This window comes from Culex quinquefasciatus, chromosome 3 (assembly GCF_015732765.1).
Source record: "Culex quinquefasciatus strain JHB chromosome 3, VPISU_Cqui_1.0_pri_paternal, whole genome shotgun sequence".
NCBI lineage: Eukaryota > Metazoa > Arthropoda > Insecta > Diptera > Culicidae > Culex > Culex quinquefasciatus.
Window position 1 is genome coordinate 123,803,941 of NC_051863.1, and position 23,951 is coordinate 123,827,891.

The 23,951-nt window shown below is 41.6% G+C and overlaps 2 protein-coding genes across 14 annotated transcripts in view; both read right to left on the reverse strand.

Annotated features, from left to right (window-relative positions):
* Positions 1-5,880: 5,880 nt before the first annotated feature.
* LOC119769906 lies at positions 5,881-7,143 on the reverse strand. Its single transcript, XM_038263729.1, has 2 exons — positions 7,090-7,143; positions 5,881-7,033 (listed from the first exon to the last, which is right to left on the reverse strand). Exons 1-2 carry the CDS (start codon positions 7,097-7,099, stop codon positions 5,898-5,900), a joined length of 1,146 nt encoding a protein of 381 aa, XP_038119657.1. The 5' UTR covers positions 7,100-7,143; the 3' UTR covers positions 5,881-5,897.
* Positions 7,144-13,573: 6,430 nt separating this feature from the next.
* Positions 13,574-23,951, reverse strand: part of LOC6053082 (collagen alpha-1(XVIII) chain) — a 590,709-nt gene continuing 580,331 nt past the window's right edge. For all 13 annotated transcript variants that reach the window (XM_038260484.1, XM_038260490.1, XM_038260480.1 and 10 more), the window contains 2 exons: positions 16,108-16,332; positions 13,574-15,427 (listed from right to left, as the gene is read on the reverse strand). In XM_038260484.1, the coding sequence (XP_038116412.1) occupies positions 15,361-15,427; positions 16,108-16,332 (292 nt within the window). In that variant the 3' untranslated portion in view covers positions 13,574-15,360. The remainder of the gene's footprint in view (positions 15,428-16,107; positions 16,333-23,951) is intronic.

Consider the following 23,951-nt stretch of genomic DNA (forward strand, 5'->3'; position numbering starts at 1 on the left):
ACACTGCATCGATTTTCTACGCTACGTCGCCAAGTCGACAAGTTGTCAAGTTGAGTTTCGAATGCCAGCCAGCCTGGCGCATATAGTTTATGGCTCGACTTATATGTACTCGTTTGTAGTTGCTTGTCTACCGATGTTTCCTACAACATGTAAGATATCGTAGCTTTTCGGTTTATTTTGCCCGGTCCGTTTTTGCATAACGGTCCAATGTTTATGCAAAAACTTTTGTGACTTAGGACATTCATCCGTCTATACAATCAATTTGTTTCCCGTGTGCTTCTAAAATCGCCTAAAAGTAGGCTTCATTTTTTCGTGATTTCGTAAGTTTATTTAACAGGGTTCATTGGATTCCAATAGGAGCTTTCTAAGCTTTTCATCGTTTATATCGTTTTCAATGTTTTCAATGCTCGCGACGCTGATGGCTTTCTACCTAAGGTATCGCGATTGAGTGTGTAGTGGTGTGGTTGTAAAAATAGCTATCTCTTACTCTCTCACTTTCTTAGATGCTGAATGGCAAGCTTCCCTGCACTGTGCGGCACACGCGGTTAACATGTTACAGTCATCCCACATATTCGGAACTCCCACAAATTCGGAACACTTTTGTGGTAATTTGTCAATAACATGCCAAATGCAGCTTTTCTGTCGACCCTACTATTTTTAGGACCTTCATTTGGACATTCTCTTGCTATTTCACGGGTAAAAGTAGTACTTTTTGAATAAAAAACCTCTTTTCAAGACTATTTTATCCAGAGCAGCAAAACACTGCCTCCTAATTGCCTGTTTCATAATTGTGGAATGTTATTGTGCCTCCCACAATTGTGGAACACCTGATTTTCACTGATATTTTTACAAAAAAAGTTATCAGACCACTCATAAAACATAACTAAGCATGAGTTTCGTTGGTGTTAGTGCCTGAAGTCATTATTTTGTAAAAATTATGTACTCATGAAGAGAACCAAAGTTTGTTTACATCCGTAAGAAAAAAGTGTTCCGAATTTGTGGATTTTAAGGGTCAAAGTTTTTCTTCAAAAACTCGATATAAAAGTTAAAATTTGCAGTTGTTCGATACAGCATTCGAAAGATCGCAAGAAAAGCTTTCAAATGAAGGTAAAAGCGAATTATTAAGTTCAATCATTGATTTACTATGATTTTTTTAACATTGGCCGATCTGTAAACTGTTCCGAATATGAGGGATGGCTGTACCTCGGTTTTGCTTTGCGCCTGCTTTGTTCGGTTTTTGGGTTCATACCAAAACTAGAAACCCAAAACCGCGGTGTGCGTCGTCACTGGCGCATGGGAAGCTTGCTATGCTCGCGTTTGTCATAAACGCTTGTTTGGTTAAGAATTTGTACGATTAAAAATATTCTTTTGGTGAAATTTGCGTTTTCAATTTCTTTTGGAAAACACATCATTAATAATAGGGTATTTTAACCATTAGTGGACCCCCCAGTAGAGCCGAAACATATTTTTTACAAATTTTTAATATTTTAAGCACTTTTTCATAACCCTCTGTACAAAACAATGAAATCTGAAGTCTTTTGAACAATTTTGACTATTTGTTTCATCAGTTATTCGTTTTTGAGCAGAAAAATAGCCATTTGAAAAAAAAGTTTTTTTTGTCTGTTATGGACCCCCTTTTCCTATAGTGGACCCGGGTCCATAATCCGATTGTGGACCCGGGTCCACTATAGGCAAACTGTTATTTTTATACCAAATTTAAACGATTTTGAATTTTGATGCATGGTGTAGGTCTAATGATAGATATAACGAATAAAAGATGGATTTTGCTCACTTTTCATCATAAGAAAATATGTTTTGTTAACAAATTTGGCTTTAAACAAACGAAAAATCTAACAGACATTTAAACACATTTATTTCCGTAAAAGATCATAGAAAACTTTTCAAAAACTACTGTAAAAATAAAAATAAATTTAAAAATGTTTTTTTGATTCAAATTTTTCCATATTTTTTACATAAATGGTGGACCGAAACTAAACAATACAGTTGCTTTACAGTTGCTGATAAAACCACCCACGTTTATTTAAAAAAAAATGTTTTGTTATTGATTTATTATTATAAAATATCATTTCAAACTACAATTATGATGCTTCAGTTAAGTACAATTAACTATAGTTTCGATAAATTTTAAATTCTTACGGCTTCAGAATTGTTGGTACTTTTAACATGAAAACAGCTATATTTATACTCATAATTGAAAAAATATGCGTTTAGGTTGATTACAACAAGCATTTATTGTATGTTTAAGACAAACTTTTGCTTAAATACAACGTTTTCTTCATTTTTGAAGGTTAAATTTACAGGGTCCACTTTTGGAAAAGTTTGAATTTTCGTTGTCCTATATTGGACCCCCCTAATTTTTGCTCGAAAATGAGCAGTTCTTCGCTTTATTTTAGTAAAGTTCCTTAAACTTACATTATTTCGACTTGCTGAAGTTAAATGATCAGTCAAAAATGATTGGATAGTTAATTCAATAATAAAATATGGCTGATTTCAGATGTCGAACTCAAAACACTTATTTTGGTGAAAAGGACGATTCAATGTCAGTCAACATTGTTTTAAATGATGCTGAATATGCCAAATAAAAGATTTGTAGACAACAACACGCTTGAAATTGTGATTTTATTGAATTTTTCATCAAAAACGCTTCAGAGGGTCCACTATAGGAAAGGGGTCCACTAATGGTTAACGTACCCTTAACCTACCTTGCTTTCATCATAAGATTTTTTGTATCAAGTCGATGTGATGAATTGAAAGAAGTTAAATTCTTTAGTAAGAAAGGCTCTATCTCACCCCTGGTGGGATTAAATCGTATTTTTATTTTTAAAACCGCTGTAACTTCACAAGGATTGGACTTAGGAGACTTTTATTTATCTTAGGCTATTGGCACAAAAATTTTGACCGAAAAAAAAAAATCGTGGCCTCACCTTTAAATTTGAATTTCAAACTTTAAAATCATAAAATCTTTTTTAATTTGGCGTGTTTTTTTGTTTTAGTGTATTTTTTTCGGAAAGCCCGTCAAATGTCCAACAAGTTTGTTTTTGGCCATTTTTTATACGATGCAACGGCTTCTAGATACAGTAATATTTAAATTCCAGATTACAAAAATATTGAAAACACATACGCCTTTCTCAAAAGTCATTCTCGAGTGTAACTGGCTCCATATACATAAAAATGGCTTATATATGTCTAGCATAACATGTCTTCAAAGTTTCATTGAGATCAGAGAGGGGTCGATAAAAAAGTAACTAAAAATTTCCTGTATTGGGCTGGAATTGCTCACATATCTTGGATTATTTTTCAAAAGACGTAAGAGTCATTGGTAAACGAAGCCCTTTTTGCATCGGTATTCGACCTACTTATGAAAAACCAATTTCTAAAATGCTTGAGATTGTTCATCTACACTTCTACACGTCCTTCAATCGCCCTATGCTTAAAACAAATGAAATATTGTTTCAATTTGAAGAAAACGAAAATTAGTGCCGGAGGTCACGGTGGCTCTTACGGCTTTTTGAAAACTCTCCCGAGATATACTATCAAGCTTGTAAAACATCTTCGAGGGAGCAATCGGAAAGCAGTCCAACCTGGAATAAAGCCGGCAATGTTGCATGAGCTGGACGATTTCTTCTATGTCCAGGAAATGAATTTCACTTCAAGCGGATCTGGATCCAATCTCAGGCCTCTTTTGCTCTGCAAATCAGTTAGTGGACTTGTTGGATATGTGTCAACAAGAAGAAGCGTGTCAAATTGTGTGCTCAAGGTTGGAATTGATGGGGGCAACACGTTTTAAAAAACTGCTTTAACTTGGAAGACGGTCGACAAGCTGGCGAGTACAAAGATTCTGGAGTTCTGAAATCTTTACATACCGTAAACTGGGGTCAATCGGGACACATGGGGCGAATTGGGACAGCAGTTTAACCATGTTGGAGCAAAATATTTTGATTTTTCTGGTTGGTTTCGGTTAGAACAGACTCAGGCCAACAAAATGTGTAAATCCATTTCCAAATTTAATAGCTTTAAGTGCTCTAAAAACTGCTGTCCCTATTCAGACCGTAGTCCCGATTCACCCCAGATTACGGTATTTTTATTACATCAATTGCGTTAATCCACCATTGCTATACGGAGACGACGAAACCACCATCCTCAGCCATTGCCTTCCCTCCCACGGACGTGTTCTTGGGTCTGATGAAATCTTTGTACAATGCCGTTTCGGCGTAGAATCCTGAAAGTGCTCATTCTTCGGCAAACGCAGCTACGAGGTACGACTAATTTGGTTTTGCGGTAGGACACTGCCGGTAAATGCTGGAAAACGCTCCATTTTGAAGAACAATTGTGAGAAACGGAGACGATTTGCTGTCTTGTAATTGTATGCAGACTTAATCGACTGGTAAGTTTATATCAATTTCTAGACCGATTACCGAAATTTCAAGTGTTTTTATAACTGTAGAGCGATGACTCGTACTACTGGGAATGTCGGAACCGAAAAAACTTAGTAAGTCCGCTCGAGGTCTCTTAAGCGAGGTTCAGTATATCGCTGAAACGGATCACAGCGTCATATAGCGGTCCTCCATCAAGTTGGCGTTGGGTTGCGGCTGCCGATCTTCGTCGATAGCGTAAACGTGAAGATTTCGGCTTCTGCTCAGCGAAACATAATTCAACGTGCACGTCTAGAAATTTCGACTGTTTTGTGAAGCAAAGGAGTGTTTTTGATTCCTGATGAACTACATCTGACACTTGTCAACGGTTACGCATTCTACCGTGGATTGCTGATGGAACATTTGACGTGGTCTTTGCGGTCTACGCGTTGTTGACAAATAAGACACAGGCACTGTACGGAGCGATTTTGCAGAAGATTTCCAAGGTTGCCAAGAGGTTGCTGTCGAGGTAGAAGCCGATCTGAACCCACCCATGATACTCACAGACTTTATGAAGGGACTGGCCGACGCATTTAATGACGCATACACAAAGTTTGTGGAGAACTTGGGTCTGGTTCCTTTGTTTGCGAAGAATGAAACCGGACGCCTTCTTCGATGATAGACCTGAGGGCTTTTGTTAATTTGATTTGGTTAACCGCGGTGGATTTTCTTGAAATAATTCGAACTGTCAAAAATCCACCAAAGCATCTACCGGTGGATACTTTTCTACCACAGATTTTTGTGCGATCAATGCGGTAGATGCTTTGGTGGATTTTTGACAGTTCGAATTATTTCAAGAAAATCCACCGCGGTTAACCAAATCAAATTAACAAAAGCCCTCTGATGTTGTAAAATGAGAAGACTGCTCGAGAAAAACACGCAGAAAAATGTTTTGTAGAATCAGCCTGTACGAGGTTTGTTTCAACAAAAATTTTGTTGAATATAATCAACGCCGATTTTGCGTTGAAACAAACCTTGATTTTCTCAATTCCACAAAAATCATTTGTTGTTTTGAAAAAGTTGCTTTGACGTTTAGCGTTGATTCAACAAAAATCTAGTTTTTCAAATCAACAGAATGTTTTGTTGATTCAAATATGCCTTATTTTTCTGCGTGAAGAAGTCCTGTCAAATCAACGCCACAAGTCAATGTTCGAACTGGGTCAAGCAGATGCTCTGGTCGATCCATGATAAAGTGAAGCAGGATCTATCACGGACATGCAGACGTTTGCTAATCTGCATGGATGGCGAATTTATGTTATTATCTAATTTCAGTGCTAATCGTTTTCAAAGTCACACCCTTCATATTTGCAGCAATATTTTGTTTGGATGTAGCGATTTGAGACTAATTTGCAAATAAGATAATTCTTTTTTATTCCAATACTTCATTTTAAGCAGAATTCACTAAACGCCAACGAAGTTGGAATTATTCAAATAAGAAGGTACATTTTGGTACCATTCCACCCCTCACACATTGTAATCATCCTCCACAAAGCAGCTCACTTCCTGCTCCGATCCTCGGGTGCTCCCACCGTCCGTATCCCCACGCTCCTCCTCCATAAAGTACTCATAATTCGCATAGTACGGCTCATCCGGCCCAAACAGTTCCAACCCCCCTCCGTCCTGCATCGACCCCGACGTATCGACAACACTGTTGTTGGTGCTGCTACCACGTGACTGGTTGTGCTGTTCGGCGGCCATTTTGAACAGCACGCGCTGCAGCCGGGCCGGATCACAACGCAGGGCGATCCCCAGCCCAACGGAATTGGCCGTACCAAGATCCAGGGTGCCGGTGGAGCGGTGCTGGATGCTGACGTTCCGCCGCGAAATTTTGGGTTTCGGGACTACGACTTGGTCGGTTTGGGCGGCCATTTCGCGAACCCGAGTGCTGTGGTACTTTTGGATTGCCACGTCCCGGGTTTGGATCTGGGTGGTTTGGGCGGAAGAGTTTTCGCGCTGCGGATCGTCCGTGTTGGTTGAGGTTGAAATCCGGGAGCGTTTGGGTTGACCGTTTGGGGAGGATTGCGTTGCTACGTTTTGGGAGGAGCGCTTCTGGGAGATTGGGGACAGCTGAACGGAAGCATTGCAAAGGATAACCTTTGGTTGGTTGCACTGAACGCCGGCTTCCTGCTGGTTGACAGAGGTCTGACAGGAGACTTCCTTCGAAATAGCCGGCTGGTTCGCCGGGGGATGTTCCGAACAACGAAACAGCTCAGTTGCCTGCTGAGAAGAACTGTTCTGCAACTTGAGCTGCTCGCACGCTTTCCGGGACTGCTCTAGAACCTGCTCCAGCATAGCGTCCCGCTTCTTCAAGTCCTGTTCGTGGCTCTCGTACTGCCGTAGCAGATCCTGCTGTCCGGAGAAGAGACTCCCGGACAGGTTACCTGCCGGGCTTTCCTCGGTATCCGATTGCGGGATCTCGAGCAGAACCGAGCTCGACCAGTCGGCGCTGTCCACCGGAAGTTGCTGCTGCCGCTGGACCTGGTTGCGCTGAGATTTGCGCTTCGGCAGTGCACTTTGCGATCCGTTCGATCGGCGACCACGACCACGACGACCACTACTGGATTCACCAGATTGCGAGGATTCGACCACATCTTCTTGAGCTGGGGGAAAAATTGTTAGAATTTCAGGAAATCCAAAAATTCTCCAAAATACTCACAGAAAATCATTGTTTCCCACTGAACACGTGACACGTGACGCAACGCCAAACAAATTCAAACAAATGACAGTTGGCAACGATTGCTTTGATGACGTTTGAAAGAATGAAGCACGTGGCGCGTCGTTTTCCCTGTCATGTGTCGCTGCCGAGAGTAAACACTAGAAAGTAAATTTTCTAGTTTTCTCTCGAGAAACATCCCCCCTCGCCGCAATGAGTCACGTCCTGGCCGGAATAACCCCCCTTCTGGCCACCGACGGTGGCACCGCCTCGCCCTACAAGACCAAAGCCGGCCGGAAGCAGTTTGACGACCAGGAAATGTCCTGCCCGATCGCACCGGACGAGGCCACCGGCGAGCGGGTCAAGCTGCGCCGCCGGGTGGGCGTCTTCACGGGCAAGAATCGGCGCGAGTATACCGGCTGGAAGAAGCGACTGGTGGCGCACCTGGTGCTGCTGAAGCTGGACCAGGTGCTGAAGCGCACGCCACCGGAAGTGCGGGGACTGGGCCGGAAGGACGGTGCGGGAGCGTACCAGCAGCGTTGCGAGCAGGACTGCGAGGTGATTGACGAAATATGCACCACAATTGAGGGGGCGCCGCTGGACCAGGTGGCCGGGTGTACGTACGCGAAGGAGCTTATGGACACGCTGGATGGGATTTATCTTTAGGGGAAAGGAGCTGGAAGTTACAGGACTGCGCTGTAAGGGAAAAGTGACATACTTTTGAAGAAAGTGAAAAAACGTTTTATTTTGGTAGATTTTTAATAAAGGATTCATTTGATTTGAGATAAAACAGTTTTTTTTTGTCAAATGGGGACAGCGATTTCGGCCATGTTTTGTACATACAATACAGAACGGATTCGTTAATCCGAATGTTTGCTCACGCAGAATTTTTTTTTGTAGAATCAGCCTGTACGAGGTTTTATTTAACAAATTTTTTGTTGAATATAATCAATGTCGATTTTGCGTTGAAACAAACCTTGATTTTCTCAATTTTACAAAAATCTTTTGTTGCATTGAAAAAGTTGCTTTGACGTTTAGCGTTGATTCAACAAAAATCTTGATTTTCAAATCAACAAAACGTTTTGTTTGTGTGGTGGTGAGTCTGACCCTTTATATTATTGCTTTGGCGCAGAGCTGGATTCTGCATTTGACAGCGCTCAACTGTCAGGTGAGGTGAGTAAACACGACGCACGGTCCTTTCTCCTCAAACAACAGTCGAACAGCCAAGACCGGTGTTGGGGATTCTCGTCGGTAAATATCGGGATTCCACATTGGCGATCCTGCCAGGTTTGCCATTTAAAACAGATGGCAAGCAAAGCAGAACCAGAAGGAACCGGACGAGAATCCCCAGCACAGGACAAAACAGTGCAGTGTGTTTTTCGTGGGATTTCGAGTAGAAGGTGAGTGCTGGGTTCTGTGCGGGACTTTTAAGGTCTGATCACACAAGTTCGTGTTGCGGTTTCTCGCAAGGTTCTTATGAATGCAAACCAAATGAAAGTGCCAGGCGTGTTGTAAGAGTTTTTACACCCGCATGTTTCCTTGGAGTGAGCCAGTAAGGTCTGTGCACACGAGTCCGGAGCGAAGGCAGGTACAGAGTACTTTCAAATTCTGTTCGGATAAGTTCGTAGATTTGATTCCTAAGGTGTGCTCAGGTGTGTTTGTGTAGCAGGGCTTTCAAGGTCAGTGTTGACGAATCTGGAACGAATGAAGGTTCCAATTTTATATTCGCGAGTTCTAATGTGGGCTGGAAAAGTCTATTTCGCAAGAATCTAGAAGTAATGCAAATGTATGGTGTTCTTTAAGAGTGTTGATTACCATTTACAGAGTTTTGTGGAGAAGAGTCGTAAGGTTTGTACAAACGAATATGCAACGAGTGTTTTCATAAAAGTTTCAAGAGTGTTTCCTGACTTGCTTAATTGTTATTTTTTTCTTTTCATAGTTGCATTGTTCAGCAGAATTCTATACGAGAGATGATGTTAGCAAGATTGAAGCCAATACGAGGAATTGTGTCTACAAGATTGATGTCCGCAAGATAGAGCAACATGCGAGACGAGATGTCCGAATGCTGTAGCGAGTACGAATGCGAGATGGGATGTCCGCAAGATGGAGCAACATGCGAGATGGGATGTCCGCCATACTAAAGCAAGTGCGAGATGGGATGTCCGCAAGATAGAAAAACATGCGAGATGGGATGTCCGTTAAACTGAAGCGAATGCGAGATGGGATGTCCGCAAGATAGAGCAACATGCGAGATGAGATGTCCGAAAGCTGAAGCGAATAAGAATGCGAGATGGGATGTCCGCAAGACTAGACTGAAAGCGAGATGGGATGTCCGCAAGCCCAAGGCGGATACGAGATGTCCGTAAGATTGAACCAAATGCGAAAGACTGAGATGAGTCCGAATGCAATATGGGATGTCAGTTGGACGGAGGCATTTGCGTGATTGGCCCTGTTGCAGGTGGAACGGTGTTTCTTGAGATGATGGACTTATGTACGGGAAAATATCGATTTCAGCTGAATGTTGGTGTTCGGGCTAGACTTGGCCCAAGAAGACAACTGAGTTGGCGGTGGGCTGGAGCGAAAATGACGGTGTACAAATTCTATAGACTGTGTTTTGTAAGGCGATCTCTGTGTGCAGCAACCATTGTTGCTCTCAGGGTGGTTCTCAGGGCGTTGCCGATCTTTTTGACACGTTTGGGTTCCAACAATTCGACCACGCTCAGGTCTGCTTCGGTATAGGCTATGTTCGGCAACTTGCCTGGGTTCATTCCCAGCCGTCCCCGGTTTGGCATTTTTTTTATGGCAAGATTTGTTTGATCGTGTTTTCTGTCGGATGAATGTCGGTTCCAGCCTTATGTAGAGATTAGGTTGTTAGGTCACCGCACCACCTGTTCATCAACATCAAGGCCGCGTTCAGTCGATCGCGGAGAGCAATGACAATAATGGACGATACGAGTTTCCTTGGAAGCTGATCAGACAAATCAAGATGATGATGGATAGAGCTCAGTGCTGTGAGAGGATATCTGCACGGAGTCGGACTCGTTCACTTCACTTGTGGAGCTAAAACAGGGCGAAGGAGTCTCTTGCCTCTTTCAGTATAGCGCTGGAAGTTGACAGGCTGGTTTCAGGATAAGAGACATGATCTTCAGCATGTCCAACCAGTTAGTTCTGTTTCCCAAACGACAGAACGCTCAAAGTGATTGTGAATGCGTACGCTGGCTCGAAGCGGAGAAGGTTGTATTAAACGTGAATGTGGCAGGGATAAGGAGCCTGTTCGCAAGAGGAGCCGAGTCCCCTAGGGCTCGCATTGAACCAAGCGTTGCGTTCGACGGGGACGATTTCGATGAGTTTGTGTTGTCGGCGCAAGAGCCTGAGTCCCAGAAGTTCTCTTTACATACGAGTAGTTCCACGTACAGGTCGCTGATGGGACCGGTCGTCCTCTCCGGGTACGAGAGGTGGACGGCGTCGACGTCTTTGAGCGCCGGTACTAATGACCATCTTCGGCGGCGTATTTGTGGACGGGGTGTGGTGGCGGAGAATGAGTCCCTAAATAAGAGACATGTACCCATGAACTGAGGTTGTTGGCGGAGAGTCGTGCAACAGGCCAAGCTAATGATACAGTGCCAGCAGAGGTAATGTGGGTTGTTAGGTCATTCCAGGTGTAGCAGTCCTCTCTTCGGTAAATGGACAAAAGAGGGGCAAGATCAAACTGCTTCGGTAGATTCGCTGATCCAAGGGTCGTCAACTCGAATCCCGAAGTGTATAGTGGTGTATGGAGAGTGTTTGGATTGCCTCACCATTCAAGCCATCGAACACCTACAACCGAGTAGAAATCTATTAAAAGAGATCGCCAGGACAGTTATGTAAAGCGAAAGATAAGTGGCAAATCAGCATCGCACTACGGTGGATGTGCGCTGTCAAGTCACATACTGCGCGTTTTTATTTTCTGTTCTTGTTTGGGTCGCTTTTTGTATTGCAATGAAAGTTCTGACATTTGCTGGCAATACACATTCTGGAATGCCATGCGGTGGGTGCCTTCGAGGGAAGCGAACAATGATAAATTGTTCAACATCAAGACTCCAATCGCTCAGATCTTGGACTTGATTTTCAGTGGTTCTGAGTTTGAACCAAGGTTTGAAATAATAATGAGTTGGTTAAAGAGTAGAGAAAGGTTAAAAAAAAGAAAAAAAATTCACGCCGGTATCTGGGTTTTGGACTAGTACAGCCAAATGGTAAATTTCACACAAGCCAGGGCAAACGAGTGTCGGAAATGTTGAAATCCCTTAGGTTTTTCTCTTTTTTTGGAGAGGAGGGAGGATGTGTGGTGGTGAGTCTGACCCTTTATATTATTGCTTTGAGCTGAATTCTGCATTTGACAGCGCTCAACTGTCTCCTCAAACAACAGTCGAACAGCCAAGACCGGTGTTGGGGATTCTCGTCGGTAAATATCGGGATTCCACATTGTTGATTCAAATATGCCTTATATTTCTGCGTGCTAGTTCGAATGCTCGCTGTTTAGAAAATATTCGAATTCAAAAGGACTCAAGTCACATTACTTACCACAGTGAATCCTGACCTCATATCCATCTGATTAACCCTTCAAAACTCATGTGATACTTTGTCGGAGACGCAGCCGATTTAGCGGTCTTCAGACTAACATTACCATCCACCTTCCCGTGTCTTACCACTGGTCGTGGCCGGCGTCGGTATTGATCAGCATGATAGGGACCTTTGGGGTCAACCACAAAGTATGTAAATCGGTTAAAATTTACCCCATCATTTTTCGTTAGGCACTTTTTTGTTTTGTTTGTACCCCGTTGGTTTGACAAAGTTAAACTAAAAAGTAATGACATGTGACTCTTAACACGGGACTCACACTTACAATCAAACGAAACGTATGGTGGTAAGTGTTAGCTCTGTGTAAAGAGGGTGTCAAACTAAAAGTGACCCCGTTCGTTTGACAACAATGAGTGAACCATACAAAAATATCTTTTAAGATTGAATTTCCAATAATATAATCTAGCGTGACGTCACGGTAACACGGACATCCCCCCCCCCCTTCCCCTTGTCACACTTACGAAAACCCTCTTCCCTCCTAGAGCGTGACGTACTTTATGGATGACGCCTTTGAAAATTGCGAAGGGGTGGTTTCTACTTTTCATCTGTGGTCCACGAAGCAATTTTTGGTAGTCCTGAGGGCTTTTGTTAATTTGATTTGGTTAACCGCGGTGGATTTTCTTGAAATAATTCGAACTGTCAAAAATCCACCAAAGCATCTACCGGTGGATACTTTTCTACCACAGATTTTTGTGCAATCAATGTGGTAGGGGAAATCTACCCTTTCCAATCAAAAACCTATCTTCGTCATATGGAGAGTTTGATGCTCGATTAAAGCTCCAAAAATACTATTTGGGCTATAAACTTACCAGCAACAGCACCGCCTCGAGTAAGCACGCAAATTTATGCCACTTACTGGCCAAAAAGATCAAATTTAATGCACTTTTGATCATAATTTGTATTTTGCGAGACCACTTCTCATCATTTTGTTGGCACACACAGTGACACACACGAGAATCCCTCAAACGCTTAATGAATATCGCCAAAATTTACTTTTCACTTTCGCTTACTTTTTCACGGCGCTTAAGATATGAAATTGCTTCCAACTACCGGCAACATGTTCTTTTGATCATTATTAAGGCACTCAATTGAAGAATAATCCCGAAAATGTAATAAATTAGCAAGCGCCATCAAAAAACAAACGCGCCAAGTCGTTTGACGTTTCAATTTTCACTTTGCATTCCACTCGAAGGCTGAAGAAAACCGAGCGAGAGACGAAGGCAAAAGAACAAAGGCTGGCCGTCCACACCACCAGCAGCACAGCCAGCGATGCCAGGAAACTTTCCTATAAATGCCACTTTTCGTGAGTGTTCGTTTGAACTGTCAGCGCAAATGGCAACACTCGACAGAGTGTTGGAAGAAAAAGAACTAAGCCGATATTAGAAAAATGGGCGTGGCCCAATGCATTCGCCTCGATTAGAATACCCTTGGGATTTTTTTGTTAAATGCTTGGTAAAGAAATAGAATAACTTTTAGTGAAAGTGAAAATAAACAGAAATGTTCACAAAAACTTGCTCTACTCGTTGGTGTACTTGGTTTTAGTAAAATTCAAGGGAGACTCTAGATTATCCAGCATCATTCAAACACGACCGCTTATTAGGATTAAAATGGGTAGATTTCCCCTAGATGCTTTGGTGGATTTTTGACAGTTCGAATTATTTCAAGAAAATCCACCGCGGTTAACCAAATCAAATTAACAAAAGCCCTCTGGTCAATAACGAAGTAGCATCTACGGGTAGACACCAATGCTATGCTATGCTATGTTCCTTCAAGACTTCAAAATGGCTTTTTTAAATTTGGTTTCGGTAGTTTTATAAGCGTCTAGTGAGAATTGTCAGCTGGAGAATTTTAACAACAAATAAATTCAAACTTTTACAGATTTCTTGTGTTTTTATTTACAAAAAAACTTGTCATACTTTGTTACAATTAGTTTGCGTCTTCAAACACTAAAGAGCATTTTCTCTGTTTGTTCATTAGATGCAATGAATCGTTCTTACTTAAAACATTTTTATTTCGTTCTTACTTCTCTACGGTGTAAAGACAAAATAAAATATAAATATTGATCAATGATAGAATCTGTCAATAAATTTTCATTGCAATAACTTATTAGCTATCGTTTTGTTGAATCGTTTAAAAGTTTTTTTTGTTGTTCTCTTGTTTGTCAAGTGATGAATTTAACCTATTTTATAGCTAGATTTTCTTCTGTTTTTTTTTTCAAATATGACACTTAAGTTTTCACGATTTTGTTCAAATGCAATTTTGTAACGGCGTTTAGTTTTGCGTGGTATTTTTTCTCCATACAATACTGCCTGAAAAGAGTCAACAAATTGTTCTCTTTTTGTTGCTTTACGAGTTCATTTCTACACAGAATTATGCAAAGTAGGTTAGAAAATGTCAAACTTATGTTTAAATTTCTTCCGACTGCTAACTCACAACACGTGTTTTTTCGTCTTCTTCTTTGTTTTCATCGTGACAGTTATCAACTAAGCGACTGGTTTCACTTTACATGCAACTTGAGTGGTATTTGTTTCGGTAGTCACTAAATGGTCACGAGAATTTTTTCGAAGGTAGAGAGAGAAATAATAAATAAAAGTTCTATTTCAATACTATTTGTTTTGCATCATATTTACTGTGAGTTTTTTTTGTTTGCTTTTCTTAATTACAGTATAAACCGCTCATCTTTAATTCGTCCATGGAAAAAGGAATCATTTTCTGCTTAAATGCTCGGGAAGGACTTAAGGGTACACGCTGCGCGTCAAATGTGGGTTAAAATTAAGGTTTTTGACTGATTTTGTTTGTTTTTATCCTTGACTTGACAGCGTTTCACCTTTACCATTCAACATTTTAATTTTCTTTGACGCATCTAAGATTGCATTGTTAAAGGTAAGGTTTATTTCAAATTGATACCTGTCAAGTGCAAGGTTGGAATCTACCATAAAAAATGTTAAATTGACCAAAAGTAGCTGCATGCTGTATTTTAGTGTTTTTATGGTGTTTTCGAATCCAATTATTTACAAAACTGAAAAGATTTTTCGCGCAACGCGTTTTCTTACCATTATTGTAATTTGACTAATTTCTCCTTTATTATCATTATTGTTTACAGTTTCATCCATTCTTTGCACGTGTCATTGGCATTGATATTTACTTCTTTTTCATCTTTTCTTTATAATTTGCATTAGGGGAAAATTTCAAATCTTGTCTCCCATGGTAACTGCCTACTCTTGTAAAGTGGCATATTTACATCACTTCTTTTTTTTTGTTATCAAACTGCCAACCCGTAGTAGGCCGCGAGTTTCGATTCAGCCCGCCTTCTTCTTAATAATAATTATTGTTATTATTATCGTTATCATTACTTTTGACGATGACGCGCTTGCTACGTTGTATTTTGCATTTTTTTTTCGAAAGAAGAAGGGGTGGGGACACTACAATCTCTCTAAGCAGGAAGAGGAAAGAAAATCCTTGCGTTTCCAAGTGTTTGTTTACTTTTTTTTCTTTTCCTACATTTGGCAGCCTTGTTTTACGATTTCGTGATGTCGTGATTTTTTTTTGTAAATTTTCCAATCTGGCGTGTGATGCTTCTCTTTGCTCTTGCTTTAATGAGTATATCGACTATGGAAGGTAACTTTAGGGGAAATTCTAACGAGCGAGTGTTGTCACTTATAGCTGCCGTAGGGTCTCCTCAAGATGGCGACCGTACTCGTCCTCGTTGGCGAACTCTCGATGGCTGTCGAAGAAACATTAAGGGACATTTATTAAATTTCTGGTTTAGTTTCAAAATAAGCCTTCTATAGTGTTTTTTTTTCAAGTCAATTGTCAGTTTGTCTCGGTGATTTTTGCTTGTGCTATAAAATCTGACACCATTATGGCAAATGAATGGCAGTTGATGTAGCCACATCAGTTTCCAGTCAAACTTGCCAATTAATTTCATTTCCCAACGATACTGCATAATGCCAGGTTTTGCAACCTGACAGTAACCAATTATGGCAGCACGCCAAATTCTGACACCCATGAGGACCTAGTTAACTCGTGACATCAATCACGTGTCACATACGACCGCACGCTTTGTGTGGGATGCCATCGTTTCCCTTTGCATTCGAGTTTGACCTGGTGGTGATCGAAATTGCATAAGAGAGAGTGGGCTCAATTTCTGGTGGATGTTTTTTTTTTCGTCCAGGACAAAGCAGGTCCTTCACCACAAATCACTTTCAACTCTAGAGGCCGTCATTGGGGACGGTGATGTGTGCCATGAAAGGGTGAATACCATAGATAAGTGGAGGTGATTTTGAAAAGATTTTGAACAATTTAATAAGTGCATTGATTTATCATATCACAAGTCTCACTGTCTATGTCTTGACCGCCGCCCAAGTCTTCGCGTCATCGTTCTCTCTTTTTTGGCCCCCTTACCTCCGGACGTCCCGCTTCCGCCGCCGGTCCTGGGACACCGCCTCGATGCACAGCACCACGAACCGATTATCACAGGAATACCGCTCCTGATCTAGTAATTTATTGCCGAGCAGACTGCTGGCCGTGCCGACCTTGTCCGGCGCGCTCGAGTGCCAGGCGTCGCAGTACGTGTCCATCGTGCGCTCGCCCAGCGTGCTGGAACCGTGCCACACCAGCTTCTGGGGCCTGGAACAGAAGAGAGGAAAGGTGAAGGAATCTGTGTCGTCATTGGGGAAGAGGAAATAAAAAATTCTAGCTGGTCCGGATGGAGTGACAAACTCTTCCGGGGAAGTTTATTCAACGGGGCCATCATGGTGTCTCGCTTTTGGAGTTTATTTAGGGAAAGCGTCGCAAGTTTGCGAAGAGAAAACAGACACAGCGTCTTATCTGCTATTATGAAGTTAAATATTAAATTTGTTTGAAACATTCAATTTCTGGAATTGCCCCTCGAACCCATTATGGCGGCGGCCATTATGGCAAAATGACAGCTCGGCGCAATAATATCGCACGCGTCTGCTCCTCCAAAGTAAAAGGATCCCCATCCATTTGTTCATCAAATCCCCCCCAAAATTCATTTCCATTACCGACGGAGGGGATGATCATCAAATCAACTGTCAGGATAAATCACTCTCGTGAACGAATCTCATCTCGGCTGCCATATCATTCGCGTATTCGCTTTCTGACGAAAACCCCTTGAGTAATTCTTACGTGCACGAGAGCAACCCGGAGGAGTGTCGGAGAAGATCCGCTGCTGCCGGAAGTCGCGTACCATCACGTGATGGGAAAATATGAATGACAATATAGGGGAAAGTGGGCAAGTGTAACAAGCTACGGAAATTCTCGGTAAAACTCATTAAAAAATGTAAATAAATCTGTCGGATTTTTTAATAATCATCTTATTCCAGGTCTTGACTTTTATAGAACAAGTTTCTGAAAATTCCAGTTTTTTATGTCAAAAATTCATTTCAAAATTATTGATTTTCCGTACGTTCCGTACTCAACTAGTGGGACAAGACGAGCAACTTGTTGGGGCAAGAGGAGCAATGCATGAATAAACATGTTAATTTACTAACGATTAAACTGTTATCACGAAACGTTTCTTTCATTTTTAGATGAAATAATAATATTTTACTGTAAATTTGATCGTTACTATTGCGGATTTCAGAGATTTTTAGACAATGTCTATTTGGAGTTGGGAGACTGGATTGATGGTGATTTGTCAACAAATAACTTTATTTATGTTAATTTTTCGATTTTTTTTGAAAAAGTCCAATAAACCAAATGTTCAGTTTTTGCTTTTTGGGTGTTTTTTAATACCCCTGACTCAAGGCGGTTTCAAAAACACCCAAAAAGCAAAAACAGGACATTTGGTTTATTGGACTTTTTGAAATAAAAAAGAAAAATCCAGAAATGTTCTCAACATGGAGTATTTTATTGGAAAAGTTTATCTTTCATAAAATAAGTACAAGAAAAAAAATATTTTAGTAACAAAATATTCCAAAAGTTATTGATTATGCTGATTTTTTTTTCTTAAAAGTTGTTAAATATCATATTTTATTATAATATAAAGACTAACTAGCCCCATTTAACGGTTTCCCTCAAATGTGGCGGAAGTACCCTGACAGATGTGCCACCACTGACTGCTGTGCTGTTTGCCAGCTCGCTTGTCCCTTGTGCCGCCTCCGGATGCTGACCAATGTCCGTATATTAACAGGTCCGGCTGAAAAGGTCTTGGTTTAGTGTTAGTAAGCAAAAAAGTGTCAACATTTGCGATGGCTCTAGTGATGACGTCATACCGTTCTTGCTTCTACAGGGCGATATAGGAAATTATTGAAAAATGCTATTTTATACATAATTGATGCGATTCTTGTATATATTTTATAAATAACAGACCATAAAATAATATTTTTACGAAAATGGCCATTGTCCATAATTACCGGGAGCCCTCAGGCAAGTCCCGACGGGATAATCCGACGAGGGATTACTCGCTAGCTTTTGCCGGGTGCACTTAAATATGTTCCAATGGAAGGGGTGGGTGGTTATAGGCAAAATGAGTATCGATTACTTACTTAATTTTTTAGTAGTAATTACATAGAGTATTTCAAAATGAGTGAATGTACATATATAAATTTAGGCTCTGAAAGTTATTTTCGTTATCCCTCTCTATGAAGGGCGCCGACTTTGGGGGGAGGGGGGAACTTTCCCCCCCCCCATTTTGACCCTTTCCCTTGGCCCCCAAATGCCCTCCCGCTGTTCTCAATTTATCAGTTGGTGCACAGTTTACATCGACAAGCTATTTAGCAATAAAACAACTTATCTAATACCTTTATTTTGGAATTTGATGCTATAAATGCTCTACAAACTACTATTTTTCTACAGGCTATACTAGTCCCGATTTGCTCCAGTTGATAGTCCACTGAAAGCCCGACCATGGTAGTTTTAAGAAAATTTGCTAAAAATGCTGCTTATTAAATTAACTGTGGCTTTTTGGTGAAAGTAAACGCAAATATGGTAAAATGTACCATGCTTCCACAAAATTGCATGGTAGCAAATACGAAATCATTATCATTCTCTCCATAATCGAGGGTTAAAATTACCATACCGCTTTCGACATAGTAAATCTGACTGCGTTAATCAGTCAATCCAAGCACGGAATGTTTTTAGCAAAAATACGCCGTGCGTGTTCTCAATTTAACCCTACAATATGGTAGCAACTACCATGGTTGGGTTTTCAGTGTAGATTTCTCGATTAAATTTTCAAAAGGCCCTAGGCCCTAGGTTGTTTTGAAAATTTAATCTAGATTTAACCGATAAATATTTATTCCGATTGGAGCACTTTTAAACAATGCGCGAAACAAAGGTACATCTCTGGAGAGTGGATCAACATTTGAACGGGGCCTATTGACATTGCTCTTACCGTCTTTCGTCCCATTAAAGCGTGTGTAATGAAAGGCCGTAAGATCAATGTCGATCCTCCCCTTTTAAGTGTTTCTCCAGAACTTTTAGTCAATCATTGATTCAGTTTTAGTTAATTTGAAGAAGCTTCGCGCTTTTCGTAGGCAGTATTTTTCAAAACTGGTTCGGTAAATTTGGATGTAAAGATCATCCTTCATTAGTAGATGGTGTCCATGTCACGCCGGACAATGGCCTGGCACTACGGTTGTGGCACAGCAGGATATTCCCCGAACGTTGTTGCCGTTCATCGTGTCCGTGCTCGAGTAGCTGTCCACTTCCCTCAGTTATGGACTTCGCGGCTTGCAGACTTGCCCTGGTAGTCTCTGGCATCCGGTTGCAGGACGACGGTTGGTTGGACTGCCAACGGGAGCTTCATTGACGCGGACGGGCTCTGCCCCGTATTGATCATGCTGAACTTGTTCGTAACGGCCGACACGGTATGGAACGAATCGTACGTAACGGAGTCGAGATCACCACGTCTAGTCCAGTAGTTGTTCAAGATGTTGACGACACGTGACAGAATCTCCCACGGCGAATCGGTGGCTGCTGGAAGAACCTTTCTCCAGGTCACTATAACTGCTGGTCGTACCGTACTTGGCAAGATTGGATATGAAGTTTTGCGGAGAGCGACTCCGACGGGTTGATCTGCAGAATCTCAAGCGCTTGTCGCAGCTCCTCCACCGCAGTTGGCGTCAGGTGCCGAACCGTGTTGCTGGCAGCAACTGCCGCCGACTGTGGTACCAGATTGCACAGGGTTAGCCAAGGGATCAGCCTTTTTCGGCTGCGGTAGATTCATAATCTGTTGTCCCAAACTCGGCGTCGCAGACAGTTCCGTGGCAGCCGCGCGGGGGCCACAAATGCTGTCGTCGTCTGAGGCTGCGGGGGATTACGTAGACGGCAACTGGGAGGCTGAGTTGATTGTGTCGAACCGGCCGCAGACGATTCCTTCGACTTTTTTAGATCACAGCTGCAAAAAATGAATAGATTTTAGTTAAATATCTATAGTTTTCACTAAATTGTGTTTACCTTTGCTATTTTCGAGCTCACACATTGATGAAACGCTTTCAAAAACATAAAATTTGTCGCGAAACTAAAAAAAACAGTAAATTTCTCATTACAACGCTACCAAAACAAACGGTATGACGTCACACTTTTGCTGCTCTCCAGGTGCACGGAGAGAAAAACTTTAGTAAACTACATTTCGTAACTGAAATCGACAAAAACAAATTCTCTCCGTTCTGACACTAACACAGCCTTGAAAACATAGCCATACCTTTATAGGATGGATTACATTGGATGCTGACAGCTTTGGCGCTGAATGACGGCTGATGGTGGCGAGCTCTGGCGGCGTCAAGCCGCAGATATCTGTCACTCAGATAACGTGCCACAATGGATTACCCGACGGGCAAAAAAATCTCATAGATGGCGCTGTTCGTTTGGTGGTAAAAAATTCAAATTTGTTCTGAGAAATTCAGTTTTTTGCAAATAACTCAGAAAATACACATCGCAGGCGGATAAAATTTGACCTGCTAGTCTTAAAAAAATAAGCTTTCACCAGGTCAAATTTTATGACTCTACTTTGCATAACTTGGAAAATATTGAATTTAAACTGATTCCCCCATACATTTTTGAATCGCTTACTACCAGCGTGACAGCTGCCGCCATCATCGTTTTTCTCTTTCTCGCCTCGCTTTTGACAGCAAGAACAGTCAAAACAAGATGTCAAACCATATTTTGTTTTGATTGTTGCCGTCCGCGATAAAAATCTCCGTCGGAACGGAAACCACAATCTATCCGTCGCCGTGGCCCGTGCAACCACCGGGGTTGCACTTCCTAACCTGCCGCTGCTGCTGTGCCTGCTGCTACGGTTCCTGGTAGGCCATGGCCCAGCAAACTGACGTTGAGCTGGAGCGCGAGTACGTGTGGGACGGCTTGCACCGGAGCTGATTGGACGCGCTGCACGGCCAGATCAAGAAGGAGTTCGACGCGTCGATCGTGTACCTCAAGTACGCCGCATACTTTGCCCAGGAGAAGATCAACCTGCCCGGCTTCGAGAAGTTCTTCTTCCACGCCGCCGGCGAGGAGCGCGAGCACGGCATCAAGCTGATCGAGTACGCCCTGATGCGCGGAAAGGAACCGGTCAACAAGAACACCTTCCAGCTGGACTATAGCTACAAGGTCCCGGCCGCCACCACCGGATTGTCCGCTCTGGAGGATGCCCTGAAGATGGAGCAGGAAGTCACGCTCAGCATTCGTAACCTGATCAAGACCTGCGAGGGAGACAAGGACGACTACCACCTGGTCGACTACCTGACCGGAGAGTACCTGAACGAGCAGCACAAGGGACAGGGCAGGAAGCTGGCCGAGTTCCTGTTCGACAAGAACCACATGTAAAGTCAAGACTCTCAATGGGCGCGCCAGAGTGGCACAGATTGGATTCGTATGTTTGTGCTAAATCGAGGGAGTTAACGTGATATAAAGCACCACCCCGCCTTGTCAACAATGTTTTAGGGTGCCAACGCGTGAAACGCGTTGAAAAGGTTTGTAGATTATATTGAAAGTGTTCTTTTGAGCTTAATGTTAGTATTTCTTCGAACAGGAACCAACTGGTCGGTCGACACGCCTGAATTTTCCGCCATGACGATCAAAGGGTTCCTCTGTGATCGCGCTTCCGGCATATAAACAGTCGAGCGGGAAGAACTTTTGTCTGGCATTTCTGTCGAACAGCGACGCCTTCGGCAACAGGCGCTCCCCACAGCAGAACCAGCGTCACTACGGATAGTGACCTGAGGCGTACGGCAACCGTGGGTTCCACACGTCGGAGTCTTACGATCTGAATCAACAAAGTCACGTCACGGTTTGGTGATGAGTCCAGCACGGCGTTCAAGCGTCTGGTCGACATGTTGGCCCAAAACCTGCTGGCCCAGCAGCAGTACCTGAGCAGCAGAGCGAGATCTTACGCCGCATGCTCATGAAAACGCAGTGGCCTACACAAACATACAGCAACAGCAGCCGGCAAATGAACAGCCGTGCAATCCGATGCAGCAAGACCTGCAGTTCCACACCCAGAGCATTATTTAGAACGACCAGCGCAAGATACTATACGAGCAGGCCGTCGAACCGACCGCTGCGTACCCGGCCGTTCAGCAGTTTGTCTGCCCCAACAGTCCGTCCAGCGCAGTCTGTCGGTGCTGAGCCAAACGGCTGCCGGAGCGAACCATCGGCTGCCAACTCAATGTTCCCCGTTGGACAAACCGAAGCCGATCTCGCTGCATCATATGCTGCATCTCTCGCAACTCCAGGGGCCGGGACTGGCCGAGTTCCGTCGCCTGGAAGCTCAACTGACCAGCGTTGATTTATTAAAGTGCTCCGCATTTGTTCCATTTTTACTTCTTTTCCGAGAGAGAATTTACTTCTCGCACCCTTTTTGTTCCGGCGCCCGAGAAGCTTGATCTGTAGGAAAGGCTTCATCGATAAAGTACGTTACGCTAAAATCAGCCAAAATTTATCCGATTCCAAAATTTAATACGATTAAAAATAACAAAATTTAAAATACAAAATACAAAAAAAAAATATAAGAAAATACATGATTAAACAAATACTAAATACAAATTAACAAAATACAAATAAACGAAAGTAGTAAAAAAATTAAACAGCAAAAATAAAAAAAAAACTGGGGTAAATACAAAAAAGGAACACATAAATACTAAATAAAATACAGCTTTCTACACATACACAAACAATATTAAAATAGAAAAAACAACGATAAAAAAAAATACAGCAATCAAAAATAGACTGGAATGCTTAAACTACACATCTAGAGTTTTTTTATTGGGTCCTGTAAACATATGAAAGACAATAGCAGGGTTGTTACGGACGGCGCGGATCGCGCGGATGGCGCGTTTCGCGCGGATAGCGCGGATCTGGCGCGGATTTGCTGGCTAATTTTGCTCAGGCGCGGATTTAACGCGGATGGCAATTTTGATAAATAAGTTAATTGAGAGAGATAGAATTACTTTCAAGTTGTTAAGAAAAATAATATCAGGAATTACGAAAAATTGTTTTTTCCTTTGGGTGCATGAATTTCATATTTTTTTATTAATTGAATTTTCTTCTGAATCAGTTTGTTTGTATTGTTTTAATACGAAGCGTCAAAAAATGAAGATGAAGATTATGTAGAAATTATTTTTTATATGTTTCTTGTTATTCTTAACATCTCCGGCTCCGAATATTTATTTTCATTTGAGTTTTGAGTAATGATTTTTAACCTAATTTATTTTTAATTTTATACTGGATTTATTAAATTTTTAATGTTATAAATCAAATATTACTAACTTTTCCCGAAGGTATAGACATTAGAATGTGTAACAAAAACTATTATCGGGGCTTGTTCTGGTGGGCGCCAAATATTAGCTTGATAGGACGTAACAGAAGCTGGTCTCCACTTTAGAATTTTAGATGGAATTTATTCGGTAGAAATATTTTTTCTAAATTTAAACATTCTTGGCGAAAATAAAAACATCGAACATTCCAAATTCAAAGCTTCCGAAATTCAAAAATTCGAAACATTTTTTTGTTTTAATAGTTTTTATTAACAAAAAAATCAAAATACCTACTAATTTATTATCGAAATTTGTAAAATTCAAAATTTTTGAAATCTGAAATTAAAAAAAAACAAAAATTTGAGTAAACAAAATTTGAAGATTAAAAAAATCAAAATTAAAAGTCATAATTTAAAAACTAAAAATATCAAATTCAAAATAATATAGAAAAAAACAAATAATATTTCTCAAATCTAACATAATTTTAGCATTCTTAAGCTTTTAAATTCTAAAATTCTAAAATTCTAA